This window comes from Rutidosis leptorrhynchoides, chromosome 8 (genome assembly GCF_046630445.1).
Source record: "Rutidosis leptorrhynchoides isolate AG116_Rl617_1_P2 chromosome 8, CSIRO_AGI_Rlap_v1, whole genome shotgun sequence".
In the NCBI taxonomy this organism is placed as follows: domain Eukaryota; kingdom Viridiplantae; phylum Streptophyta; class Magnoliopsida; order Asterales; family Asteraceae; genus Rutidosis; species Rutidosis leptorrhynchoides.
The window spans coordinates 236,430,040-236,443,975 of NC_092340.1; the positions used below are offsets into that span (position 1 = coordinate 236,430,040).

General features: G+C 30.9%; 1 protein-coding gene across 2 annotated transcripts; it reads right to left on the reverse strand.

The window, feature by feature from the left end:
- Positions 1-231: 231 nt before the first annotated feature.
- Positions 232-4,608, reverse strand: LOC139861855 (uncharacterized). 2 transcript variants are annotated; one of them, XM_071850380.1, is made up of 5 exons: positions 3,965-4,038; positions 3,214-3,277; positions 2,883-2,968; positions 1,711-2,379; positions 232-1,115 (listed from the first exon to the last, which is right to left on the reverse strand). In XM_071850380.1, the coding sequence occupies exons 3-5, from the start codon at positions 2,961-2,963 to the stop codon at positions 513-515; spliced, it is 1,353 nt and encodes a 450-aa protein (XP_071706481.1). In that variant the 5' UTR covers positions 2,964-2,968; positions 3,214-3,277; positions 3,965-4,038; the 3' UTR covers positions 232-512. The 2 variants fall into 2 exon arrangements, with proteins under 2 accessions (XP_071706481.1, XP_071706480.1); XM_071850379.1 differs by lacking the exon at positions 3,214-3,277 and having other exon boundaries at positions 3,965-4,608.
- Positions 4,609-13,936: the final 9,328 nt, after the last annotated feature.

The window sequence follows — 13,936 nt, forward strand, 5'->3', positions numbered from 1 at the left end:
GAAAACTTTACTTAGATATGCTGACTATAAATGGATTGACATATTATACTTCTTAATTCCTTAATTGGCCATTTTTGTGGACCTTGAGTCGTTCGATCAATCGGATCTCGATCAGTTGTAAGATCACGCTTCTATAGCTAATTAAATTATGTACAAATCCTGACTATAAATCAATTGACAAGTTGCTCCCAATTATTACATTACATTTAATTCTCGGTTTTTGGTAAAAAAGAAAAACAAAAAAAAAACCATTACTTCAAACTTAATACAAGAAAAATCCGTAAAGTATACTAAAACTGTAAAGCTAAAACATACCAACTCCCAGTTATGCAACTCTAACTAGTTCTCACTAGGTTTAGGTTAGCCTAAAAGTGCTCAACTTGGCATATTCGGGTCAGTTTTGGAGCACGTAAACGTCTAACCCTAAAGAAAACCATTAAAAAAAACTCCTCGCAATTACAAAAAACTACCAAAATGTACATACTTGAATTAAAACCACTGAGCAAATGCTTTCACCTGGACATAACTAAGCTTCTTGTTAATGAAGGAGACCCAACTGGAGCACAAAAACGAGAACCATCTCCCTTTTTAGTTTCCACTTCTGTTAGTAATTCGTCATTGTTGGTAGCATAACATCGTCTTTTTTTAGTAGACCAGTTCCAGCTCAAACACCTAATTAAACCCGCCAAATCTTTATCTACATTACTATTCCTATTATTCACCTCCTTTTCACAATTCATTCCAGTTAAAAAACTTGCACTATCGCGAGATCCAGTTTTAATTGAAGCCAAAAGATCGGGTCTGGCTTTTAGTTTCTTCCATCGATCGCCCAACCATTCTTCTGAGCGCCTCAAATATTTGCAACTTATAATTGATGTTTGTTTTTCGCCTGGTAAGTATACATGAATTTTGTCATTGGATTCTTTTTTAACCACAATCCCTTCCCACCACCCGTCATCATGCAACCACGCATCGACAATGTAACCGACATCAACCAAACATGGTTTATTATTGATGTTGGTCTTTAACCACCGAGATGGTCTAACCATCATCCTTCCAGAATGCCGGATACCCAATTCATCGTTATCAGCAACTCTGGATGACAAAATCCATTCCTACAAAGATAGAAATAAATAATAAATAATTAATCAAATCCGCCAACGATATTTAAAAAATAAATGAATAAATAAAATATTCTATGATATATATCCAAGGTTGTAAAAGTTGTGAGTCGGGGACAAGTTGGTCAAGACCTTGGAGGGAGGAGTCGGGAAGAGAAGAGGACGAGTGGGGCGTAGAACAAAGTTGACTTTTAATAATAAATAAATTAAACATATATATATCACATATAAATACAACAAACATAAAACATAAAAAATTCAAACTTATGTATATGACAAAAATTACAAATTTTTTACTTCAACTTTGACTTTGTTCAACTCAGATCTGAGTCGACAAAAGTTTTTAGTGTTAATGTCATATTTGTCTGTCTTATACTTTTAAACCATTAATTTTTAGTTATTTCTCTATCTCTAATTATTTATTAATTGAAATTTATTACAAAATATTAATTAATTGCTGAACTATTAGTTACTCCATATTAACTACAGATATTAATCCGCGATGTCGCGAGCATAAACTAGTATTTAAAAAATGAAAATAAATAAAATTCACACACACACAGATATATATACACATATAAATACTCACCTCGAGATTTTTAGATTCATCGGATGCATCCTTGATATCCAGATATCTCACTTTTAGCTTGTCTTTATGCTTCTTGATAACCACAGCTTTAAGCCACATACCTCTAATCCCACTATCCAACGACAACACTTCAATTTCAGAACCTATTGAGTACTCATGTTTACATTCACCAACAAAGCCATCTGCTAACTTCCAATTTTGGTAATTCAATTCACCGTCTACCAATCTCCGAAGTCTTTTTTTAGGTCTGATCTCAACATCATCTTCTGTAGACATGAATTTGTGTACGTTTTGTTTCCAGTAACCTTTGACTTGAGTTATGTCAAAAGGCTTAAGAGCTTCATTATCAACTTGATATCGGCATACAAACGGGTGGTTCAAGATTGACGGAGTATCCGTTTTGAGAAAGGTAATAAAGTGTTGAGGGCTAAGAACAGTTGCAAGTCCATCTATGCACTTGATGCTAATAGCTTGAAGACAAAGTGAAAAATAAATCTCTTTGTCATTATAATTATTTTTATTATGAGGTAAATCAAGACCAACTTCATCAACTTTGTGAAACCATCGTACCACTGCCATTTTGTTGCCTTTGCAATCTTCATACAAATCATCCAAGTAAGCAACAAGTCTTCTGCTTTGTTCGGCTAATACGTATACAAAGTCATGAGCCTGCACACATAACAATCAATAACAAACAAATTATCAAATACACAGTTGTAAAAGTGTTCGGTTAGGCCTTCGGATAGAGTAATCGGCAATCCAGGGATTAATCGAGGACTAATTGGATTGGACCTTTTTATATATTTAAAATAATAAATTTCAAAATTTTCTGTGTAAATATAAAAGAAAACCATAAACAAAAATTTAAACTTTAACATAATTTTCGAAAAACATAAACATAATCATTCATTTGTTCATAAACTCTAAAATTCTAGTTTAAATTCATGTTAACATGTTGATCAATTTTGACTTTGACCAACAAATCTAATTTTGACCCATTAACCAACGTTGAGCGATTAATTAAACGGATAAAAAAAAAAAAAAAAAAAAAAAAAAAAATTTAACGGATGTTGAAATAATGAATCCGTTTGTTCTTATTTAGGGAGTAAAAGGGGTTTTTTACAAGAGTGATCAAACATGAACTGAAAACATGAATTATCAAGTGGACTCACCGAAATTCTAATACCCTTGTGACAATAACCTTCATAGTGCTTCCTCTTTTTCCTGCAAGTCCAAGTAGAGCCGACCCACATAAAATCTGTTGAAAAAAGTTCATTAATCAGAAATGCAACTAGAACTATACATTAATTACCACGCTAATAGTTGAAATAGAGGTAAACATTGCGGACATCTCAACATGTGTATATATGCTAAATAAAAAATTAGAAATGTGTATTTTTGAAAGTGTTCGGTGTCTAACTATGAATGACATTATCAAACTGAAATATAAAGGAGCCAGGAAAAAACGTTGAGTTGACCAAGTGAAACATAGTAGATTTCAACCTAGTAATCGGGGCTCAGAAAATCGAGGGTCTCAACCAGCTCTTTGAATCTGATTTATATATTCCTGCAGCCCAGATCATCATCAGTTTTCTTGGAAAAATTACTAGAGTTGAATATTCACAAAACAAACATCACAGAAATTGTAGTTGAATAAAAGAAACATAAGCCCCAAAGGATATGTATCATACCAATTCAGCTTGAATAAAGCAAAAAAAAAAGTAAAAAGCAATTTAAGAAAAACATTAGAACTATAATCGCTTTAGTATAAGATTAAACTTTCTACCCTGAAAGATTGAAAACTGAATACTTTATTTCAATAATCACCCAGAAAGTTAAACATTATTATTTGCTCCCAAACTGCAAATTTAACCCATTTTGAACTCCAAATTCTAAATTCTAAAGAAAAAGTTACTAATTTAACATCTATTCCTAGAAGTAATTATAAGCTCTAACTCAAACATATTTAACAAACCAAAAACAAAAGTTTAAACAAGTATATAACATGAATTAACACACCAAATCCCATAAAATCAATATATATATATATATATATATATATATATATATATATATATATATATATATATATATATATATATATATATATATATATATATATATATATATATATATATATATATATCAAAACATATAAGATAAAAAGCAATAAACTTTCGAAGAATAATAAAATAAACATGGAGTATTAGATTTCGAATTAAAATTACTGAAATTTAAGAAATTTATTACGTACCAGTAACGAAGGAGCTTAACCAATCAATAACATCTTGCCGAGATTTGAGCTTTGAAAGGGGCAACGAATTATCACAAACTGCGTATCGATAACGAAACGACGTCGTTTTGGAACGATGCCCTAATTTCTTTTCTTTTCCTAAAACGACCAAATCAGAAGTTCCATCTCGTCGTTTCAAATAATATCGTACCTCTTTTCTTCCTCTACGGTTCGTAGAAATCAGTTCTTCATATTTCACATACGCTGTTGATTTATCCATTATATGTATATCTTGTAAACAAACCCTAATTGATAGTAATATAAATATACAAATCACAAAATCATCTTTTTTTTGCTGAAGAGGCTGATAAGCTTATTTGTATAAGCTACTCGATTCTAGATTCACAAAATCATCATTTGTAATTCAAATAAGATATCTTGAATTGAAATTTGGGGTGTTGAATTGGTATGAGGGTGTTTAGAAAATTCAAGCTTTGGTTTTTAATTGGAATTGGAATGGGAATGGGAATTGAAATTGGAATTGTGAAGAGATGGCAAGAGGAATTGAAACGATTATTTATATGGTGAGAGGGGGAAGGGGGAAAAATTAGGGTTTCGTTATTGTTCTTGGGCTTCCGGGTCAACCCGTTATTTCTCTTTATTCTTGATATTATACATCGGATAACGGATATGGATTGTAAAATAGATAAAGATAAATTTAATTTAATTTAAACAAGATTCGATCTGATTTGGTTTGAAGGATATAAATGTGTATTATCTTATATTTTAATTTTAGTTTTTATTTTAGTACTCCATTAATTTTATGATTATGTGTGAATACATATTGATTTTGTTTGAATTAACGTTCTCTGCAAACTGAGTCAATATTAAATGACATATCACTTGGCAAATGATATTTTTGAAAGGGTGCATTAGTACACTGATAAACCACTTAAACAAGTTCCAAAATGTTCAAGGATACAAAGCAACCATTTATGAAAAGCTGCAAAATATTTGGTAAAAGTTGCAACCTTTATATACAAACTGCAGACAGGAGCGGTGCTCCTTACAACTACCAAATTCACATTTTTCTTCGTGATTTGTTTGATTCCCATTTAATTATGTAGAGCGGCGCTTTTGTAAAGAACGGCGGCGCACCTCATCACACAACAGCGACGCTCCTTATAACTGGACAGCAAACTTAGTTTGTTTTCCACAACAAACTACACCTAACTCACCAAATATGTTCTAAAGTAATAGTGATTGCTTCACTTTCAACTTAGTAAATCCAATACACCAAAATAATTCATTGGATCACACTAAAATCACCGACAGTCATTAATCACAATTAAACTGATATTCAACCACTTACGCCTATGCTTATGAAACGACCTCAACTCAAAAAAGGGAAAAAAATTAAAAAAATAAAAATTTGTTGCATAACTTTTCTGCTCTGAAACATTATTTCCTGACAGGTATTCACTCGTATTCAGGAAATGGAGCTCAAAAACCCAGAAACAATTTGTGTTAAAAATGTCTTCAAATTCTCTCGCCAGGGAGGTAAGGGTCAATCGGGAGATGATGTCTAGAACGAGAAAGTTATGCAGCAAAAAAACAAATTTTTTACAGGTTTTGAGTCGAGTATTATTGTGATATCTTGTTCATTGACTTCATAAACATTGGTGAACCGGAATTTTATTGAAGAAATCATTATATCTCCCTTCTCCCTTCTCCCTTCTTATTATAACAAAAGCAAAAATAGGAAATAAATTTTTAAATTCAGCCTTTAAATTAAATCTTATCCGTTGGATCAAGATTTTACAATGAAATCCAACCATTAATTTAATATACGAAATTCAATTACTAATAACTTTTAGGCTTTTTTATACAAAGACAATTATACCCTTAAAACATAATAATATTACAACTAACAATTAATTAGCCACATAAATTTCGGAGTTTCACATGTAATACGGATTTAAATCAAATCAAACAGCTGCTACGCCTCCTTCTTCTCCATCTATTACGATTTCTTATCCGACTTCATTCAAATTAATTAAAAATACGATCTTAGCATCTTCAATACCTTAATCGAATGATTTAAGATGATCATTTTCAACCGACTACGTATCAACTGATGCATTCCTTTCTTCAATTCCTTTTGCAACTTCAACCGATGATTATTGGTGAGTGATTCACTGCTATACTTTCATTAGCGTTGTTTGCATTTTGCGATTTTATGCACGGTTACTAATTGATGGTGGTAAGTTGTAGTGACCCGAACTTTTCCATGTTTATATATATTAATTGAGATTGATATTTACATGATTAAATGTTTCCAACATGTTAAGCAATCAAACTTGGGTCAAAACGTGTAAGTTGGCAGGGACACGCTAACCCTGTGTGCCGTAGCACCCACCAATCCCACCCCGAAAGGGACCTGTGCCGGCAAAGTACCTCCTCCCAGTACCCACAGTGACGGCAAGGCGATTTTTACCCCAGCTAGCTAGACCCCCGAAAACACTTCACAAATTTCCCCCCGGAGGGGGAAATAATTCCATGCGGGGCGCCCAGACTGAGAATCGAACTTGCGCCTATCTTGGGTCAAAGCTTCCCCCACAGTGGGCCCAGGGATCAAAGGCATCGGGTACCACTGAGCTATAAGCTCGTTGGTTAAGCAATCAAACTTGTTAAGACTTGATTAATTGAAATATGTTTCATATAGACAATTGACCACCCAAGTTGACCGGTGATTCACGAACGTTAAAACTTGTAAAAACTATATGATAACATATATATGGATATATATATATAGTTAACATGATACTATGATAAGTAAACATATCATTAAGTATATTAACAATGAACTAAATATGTAAAAACAAGACTACTAACTTAATGATTTTTAAACGAGACATATATGTAACGATTATCGTTGTAAAGACATTTAATGTATATATATCATATTAAGAGATATTCATACATGATAATATCATGATAATATCATGATAATATAATAATTTAAAATCTCATTTGATATTATAAACATTGGGTTAACAACCTTTAACAAGATTGTTAACCTAAAGGTTTCAAAACAACACTTACATGTAACGACTAACGATGACTTAACGACTCAGTTAAAATGTATATACATGTAGTGTTTTAATATGTATTTATAAACTTTTGAAAGACTTCAATACACTTATCAAAATACTTCTACTTAACAAAAATGCTTACAATTACATCCTCGTTCAGTTTCATCAACAATTCTACTCGTATGCACCCGTATTCGTACTCGTACAATACACAGCTTTTAGATGTATGTACTATTGGTATATACACTCCAATGATCAGCTCTTAGCAGCCCATGTGAGTCACCTAACACATGTGGGAACCATCATTTGGCAACTAGCATGAAATATCTCATAAAATTACAAAAATATGAGTAATCATTCATGACTTATTTACATGAAAACAAAATTACATATCCTTTATATCTAATCCATACACCAACGACCAAAAACACCTACAAACACTTTCATTCTTCAATTTTCTTCATCTAATTGATCTCTCTCAAGTTCTATCTTCAAGTTCTAAGTGTTCTTCATAAATTCTACAAGTTCTAGTTACATAAAATCAAGAATACTTTCAAGTTTGCTAGCTCACTTCCAATCTTGTAAGGTGATCATCCAACCTCAAGAAATCTTTGTTTCTTACAGTAGGTTATCATTCTAATACAAGGTAATAATCATATTCAAACTTTGGTTCAATTTCTATAACTATAACAATCTTATTTCAAGTGATGATCTTACTTGAACTTGTTTTCGTGTCATGATTCTGCTTCAAGAACTTCGAGCCATCCAAGGATCCGTTGAAGCTTGATCCATTTTTCTCTTTTCCAGTAGGTTTATCCAAGGAACTTAAGGTAGTAATGATGTTCATAACATCATTCGATTCATACATATAACGCTATCTTATTCGAAGGTTTAAACTTGCAATCACTAGAACATAGTTTAGTTAATTCTAAACTTGTTCGCAAACAAAAGTTAATCCTTATAACTTGACTTTTAAAATCAACTAAACACATGTTCTATATCTATATGATATGCTAACTTAATGATTTAAAACCTGGAAACACGAAAAACACCGTAAAACCGAATTTACGCCGTCGTAGTAACACCGCGGGCTGTTTTGGGTTAGTTAATTAAAAACTATGATAAACTTTGATTTAAAAGTTGTTATTCTGAGAAAATGATTTTTATTATGAACATGAAACTATATCCAAAAATTATGGTTAAACTCAAAGTGGAAGTATGTTTTCTAAAATGGTCATCTAGACGTCGTTCTTTCGACTGAAATGACTACCTTTACAAAAATGACTTGTAACTTATTTTTCCGACTATAAACCTATACTTTTTCTGTTTAGATTCATAAAATAGAGTTCAATATGAAACCATAGCAATTTGATTCACTCAAAATGGATTTAAAATGAAGAAGTTATGGGTAAAACAAGATTGGATAATTTTTCTCATTTTAGCTACGTGAACATTGGTAACAAATCTATTCCAACCATAACTTAATCAACTTGTATTGTATATTATGTAATCTTGAGATACCATAGACACGTATACAATGTTTCGACCTATCATGTCGACACATCTATATATATTTCGGAACAACCATAGACACTCTATATGTGAATGTTGGAGTTAGCTATACAGGGTTGAGGTTGATTCCAAAATATATATTGTTTGAGTTGTGATCAATACTGAGATACGTATACACTGGGTCGTGGATTGATTCAAGATAATATTTATCGATTTATTTCTGTACATCTAACTGTGGACAACTAGTTGTAGGTTACTAACGAGGACAGCTGACTTAATAAACTTAAAACATCAAAATATATTAAAAGTATTGTAAATATATTTTGAACATACTTTGATATATATGTATATATTGTTATAGGTTCGTGAATCAACCAGTGGCCAAGTCTTACTTCTCGACGAAGTAAAAATCTGTGAAAGTGAGTTATAGTCCCACTTTTAAAATCTAATATTTTTGGGATGAGAATACATGCAGGTTTTATAAATGATTTACAAAATAGACACAAGTACGTGAAACTACATTCTATGGTTGAATTATCGAAATCGAATATGCCCCTTTTTATTAAGTCTGGTAATCTAAGAATTAGGGAACAGACACCCTAATTGACGCGAATCCTAAAGATAGATCTATTGGGCCTAACAAACCCCATCCAAAGTACCGGATGCTTTAGTACTTTGAAATTTATATCATATCCGAAGGGTGTCCCGGAATGATGGGGATATTCTTATATATGCATCTTGTTAATGTCAGTTACCAGGTGTTCACCATATGAATAATTTTTATCTCTATGTATGGGATATGTATTGAAATATGAAATCTTGTGGTCTATTATTATGATTTGATATATATAGGTTAAACCTATAACTCACCAACATTTTTGTTGACGTTTTAAGCATGTTTATTCTCAGGTGATTATTAAGAGCTTCCGCTGTCGCATACTTAAATAAGGACGAGATTTGGAGTCCATGCTTGTATGATATTGTGTAAAAACTGCATTCAAGAAACTTATTTTGTTGTAACATATTTGTATTGTAAACCATTATGTAATGGTCGTGTGTAAACAGGATATTTTAGATTATCATTATTTGATAATCTACGTAAAGCTTTTTAAACCTTTATTGATGAAATAAAGGTTATGGTTTGTTTTAAAATGAATGTAGTCTTTGAAAAACGTCTCATATAGAGGTCCAAACCTCGCAACGAAATCAATTAATATGGAACGTTTTTAATCAATAAGAACGGGACATTTCAGTTGGTATCCGAGCGTTGGTCTTAGAGAACCAGAATTTTGCATTAGTGTGTCTTATCAAGTTTGTTAGGATGCATTAGTGAGTCTGGACTTCGACCGTGTTTACTTGAAAAATGATTGCTTAACAAATTTGGTTGGAAACTATATATTTTTAACATGTGAATATTATGTGATATATTAATCTCTTAACGCGTTTGATATTATGTGATATATGTCTACCTCTAGAACAAGTCCCATCGACTCACCTAATAATAATGAAGAGTCAAATATAAATTGGAATGATTCGTGGACTGATTCACAAGTTCCCGAAGAGGAACCGGAAGAAGAGTCGGAACCGGAAGAAGAATCGGAACCGGAAGAAGAATCGAAACCGGATGAAGAAATAGAACCGGTGGGGGAAATAATAAAACGGTTAAGTAAAAGAAAATCCTCAACCAACCGACCAAGGTTAATTATGGTCAATGGTGTTTCCGCCAAGGAAGCAAAATATTGGGAGGATTACCAATTCTCCGATAAATCGGATTCCGACGAGAATTCCGATGATGTTATAGAAATTACCCCAACTGAATTTAAAAAGGCAAAAGAAAATAATAAGGGAAAGGGAATAAAAATAGAGAAATCTAATTCCAACCCCGATGAACTTTATATGTATCGTCAACCCCCGAAGTCCTTAAGTTGTAACAATGACCCGGGAACCTCTAAACCACCAGGTTTTTCTAAACCAATATGGAAAACGACGGCTCGTATTAGGGGAACATCATATATCCCTAGAAACTTGGCAAAACGAACCAAAACCGAAGAAGAAGAAACAAGCGAGTCGGAATAAGATAGTTGTATTCGTGTGGTGTAATATATGTAATATAGTGTGCTTATGCTTTATGATATATGTAAAAATTGCTTGTATTAATAAGTATTTTTTTTTTATGAATCTAACTCTTATCTATTTTACAGTATAAAAACACAAAATGGATAGACAACCCAATATTTTAAGAGACCTACCCGAAGACATGATTGATGAAATCTTGTCTAGAGTCGGTCAGAATTCTTCGGCACAACTATTTAAGGCGAGATCAGTTTGTAAGACATTCGAAGAACGTTCCAAGAATGCCTTAGTTTATAAAAGGCTTTCGTTCGAAAGATGGGGGATATCACATTGGAAAATCCATAAGTTACGATGTGTTTACTTTGACGCATATATTGCGGGGAACCCAAATGCTATTTTACGCAATGGGTTAAGAAATTATTTTGACTCAATATATCCGAATATTGGACTTCGTGATTTAGAAAAAGTGGCTAACATGCAACATAAAGAAGTATGTTATGCTTACGGATTAGTAATGTTCGCTTCTCACCAAAGTGAGAACAAGAACATCGGGCTACAACTATTAAACAAAACATTCCCACAAGTGACGGAGTCGGTAATTGGGGTAAGAAATGAGGTTTTTAGATTGTTACGGGACTGTTGGACATTACGTAACCCTCGTCCCTTTGACGACGTTACAACACGCTGTCTTATCAACGGCCATAACGGTTATGTTCCACAAGACCAAGGATGGGAAGTAATCCTAGTAAAACCAGAATGCATGACTTGTTTCTGGATGTATGAATTACGTGTCTTTATTGCCTTTGCTGAACGACTTGTGTACTAGCTAGAATTATCTTCACAACCATCTTGTATCAAATTTATTGTGTGCTATATTTCATGCTATATGTAAAATAAGCGGTATTGTAAGTTTGTAAAATATTGTGTAAAAGTTTGAACGCGAAATATTATTATAATCAGTTTTTCATATAGAATTTTAGTAGTTAAATTGTATATTAGCTACTAAGTATGAACTTAACGGGTAGGTACTACCCGAATTTAAACTTATAAAACGCTAATATGAAGAAAAAGCTTTTATAAATGAGTTCATATTATGGTACGAAATGTGATGACCCGGGAATTTCCGACCAAATTTAAACATAATCTTATATGATTCGACTCGATAAGCAAAGTCTATTAAACCGAGTCTCATTATGTTTGAACTATTTCATGATAACATTTGACCTTTAACTATTTCCGACGATTCACGAACCTTTAATTGTAACTAAGAATGTAAATATAAATAATTATATATAAAACTAATTATATTAGTATTAATGAACTATTAAGTAATTTTGTTATTATAAAAGATAACATTTAATAACTAAAGATTTTCATTTTGAATATATATAGTATATTGTATATAAATGATTCAAACATATTTTACCAACGTTATCAAAATATTAAATGTACAATGTTATACTTTGTAGTTAATTGTTTAATATACATAATTAATCATCTACTCAACATTTAAAACATGATTTTATATATATGGTAGTATACATATATACATAAATATAACTATATATATATATATATGATTTTATACATAATTATTATATTATGTATATGTAGAAATTTATAATATATCTATGATGAAATAATGTACTATTTTAATAAATATATATAATACTTACATATATAAAACATTTATATTTTTCATAATTACATACATAAGTATAATATAATTAGTATGTAAATAAATATTATAATATATTTATATTAAAATGCATAAATATATAATATTCAGTATATGTTACAATACATATTACATAATTATTAAATATTACATAATAATAGATGATATTAATAAATTAAATTTAAATACAAATATAGTTGTTGTAGTAATGTTATTTGTATCGTCAAATATCAATATTTGTATTCATAATATCACTTTATATCATATAAAGATGAAATTGGATGTATAAATTAGATTATTATTACTAATATTATTATTATCGATAAAATATTAATATTATCATAATTAGTATGGTATTATTATTATTATTATTATTATTATCATTTTTACAATTATTATTATCATTAATATTATATTTATCATTATTATTAATTTTATTAATATTATTAGATATTAATAGTATTGTTATTATATATTATTATTATTAATTAAAAAAAAAGCAGTAAGGATCTATATTATACGCTTGACCTCTGTATCCTTTATCTCTATTATTATTATTTTTTTTGTTTCTTTCCTGCTCCCAACTCGTGAACCTGTGTTGACATTTTCTCCATTTTTTATCAACCGATCTCTATTATTACAACATGATTATGTATAATTGCAAATCAAATAAAAAGGAAATCCAATGGGATTAAAGAGCACAGCGATATTTTTGTTTTCTTCTTCTCTGCACGCTCCAATTTTTTTTTCTCTTAATTCAATTTCGAATAAAGTTTCATAATCTAAAAATGCAGAAAGGTTAGAAATCTTTCTTTGAATCTATCTGCAAAATCTCAACTCTCAAATCTTTATATCGATCTTGAATTTTGAAGTCAAAGTTTAGTTTAAAAAAAGTCAACAATTGTTCTTGAGACAAATTCGCGTTCGTGTATATGTTTCTGATCAAATTGACGATTCCAGTAGTTTTTATACATGTTTAGAAAACTATTTCGTGTTATAAACATTATCTATAATGTTATCTATTACGAAATCAATTTTTTTTGTTTTGTTCCAAGAACCGACGCTGCAGTAGGCCTTAGTGTTTTTTTTTTTTATTTTAGAACCCAAATTATTTTTTTTTCTGTAATGTTTTGAAGCTTTAAAGGGAACCCCGATTTTTTTATTTTTTTTTGGTTATTGATGTTTTGTTGAATCCATGAGACTTGTGGAGAAGAAGAGGAATAGAAGAAAAACAGTTTATATATAAAATTTAAATTCGATATTAGTACAGAGAATCAGAATTGGTGGGATGGTCGAGAGTGTTTGCGTGTGAGCATGTGGTCACGAGATCGAGTCCAGAGGACGGTTGATGTTTCGCGAGGTGTATATAAAATAGCTTATATTTTACGCAGAAAATACTATTAAATACGATACAATTTTACACAAGATATTTATTTATTTATAGAATGGATATACTTAAACCTTGCTACAACACTTATAGGCAGTGTACCTAATCGTACAGTAGTGTAGTTTTTAGTAAGTCCGGTTCGTTCCACAGGGAAATCTTTAAACAAAGCTCAACGCTATATTAGTTTACTTTTATAAAAATACAAATATATATATAGGTAATATTATTATTATAAAGGGGGGTTTTTA

Coding starts and splice junctions, on each gene's coding strand:
- LOC139861855 (XM_071850379.1), bottom strand. CDS start 4,223: ATGGATAAATCAACAGCGTATGTGAAATATGAAGAACTGATTTCTACG. Junction 2,969..3,964: donor GTTAAGCTCCTTCGTTACTG/GTACGTAATAAA, acceptor TTTTTTCAACAG/ATTTTATGTGGGTCGGCTCT. Junction 2,380..2,882: donor ACAAGGGTATTAGAATTTCG/GTGAGTCCACTT, acceptor TTATGTGTGCAG/GCTCATGACTTTGTATACGT.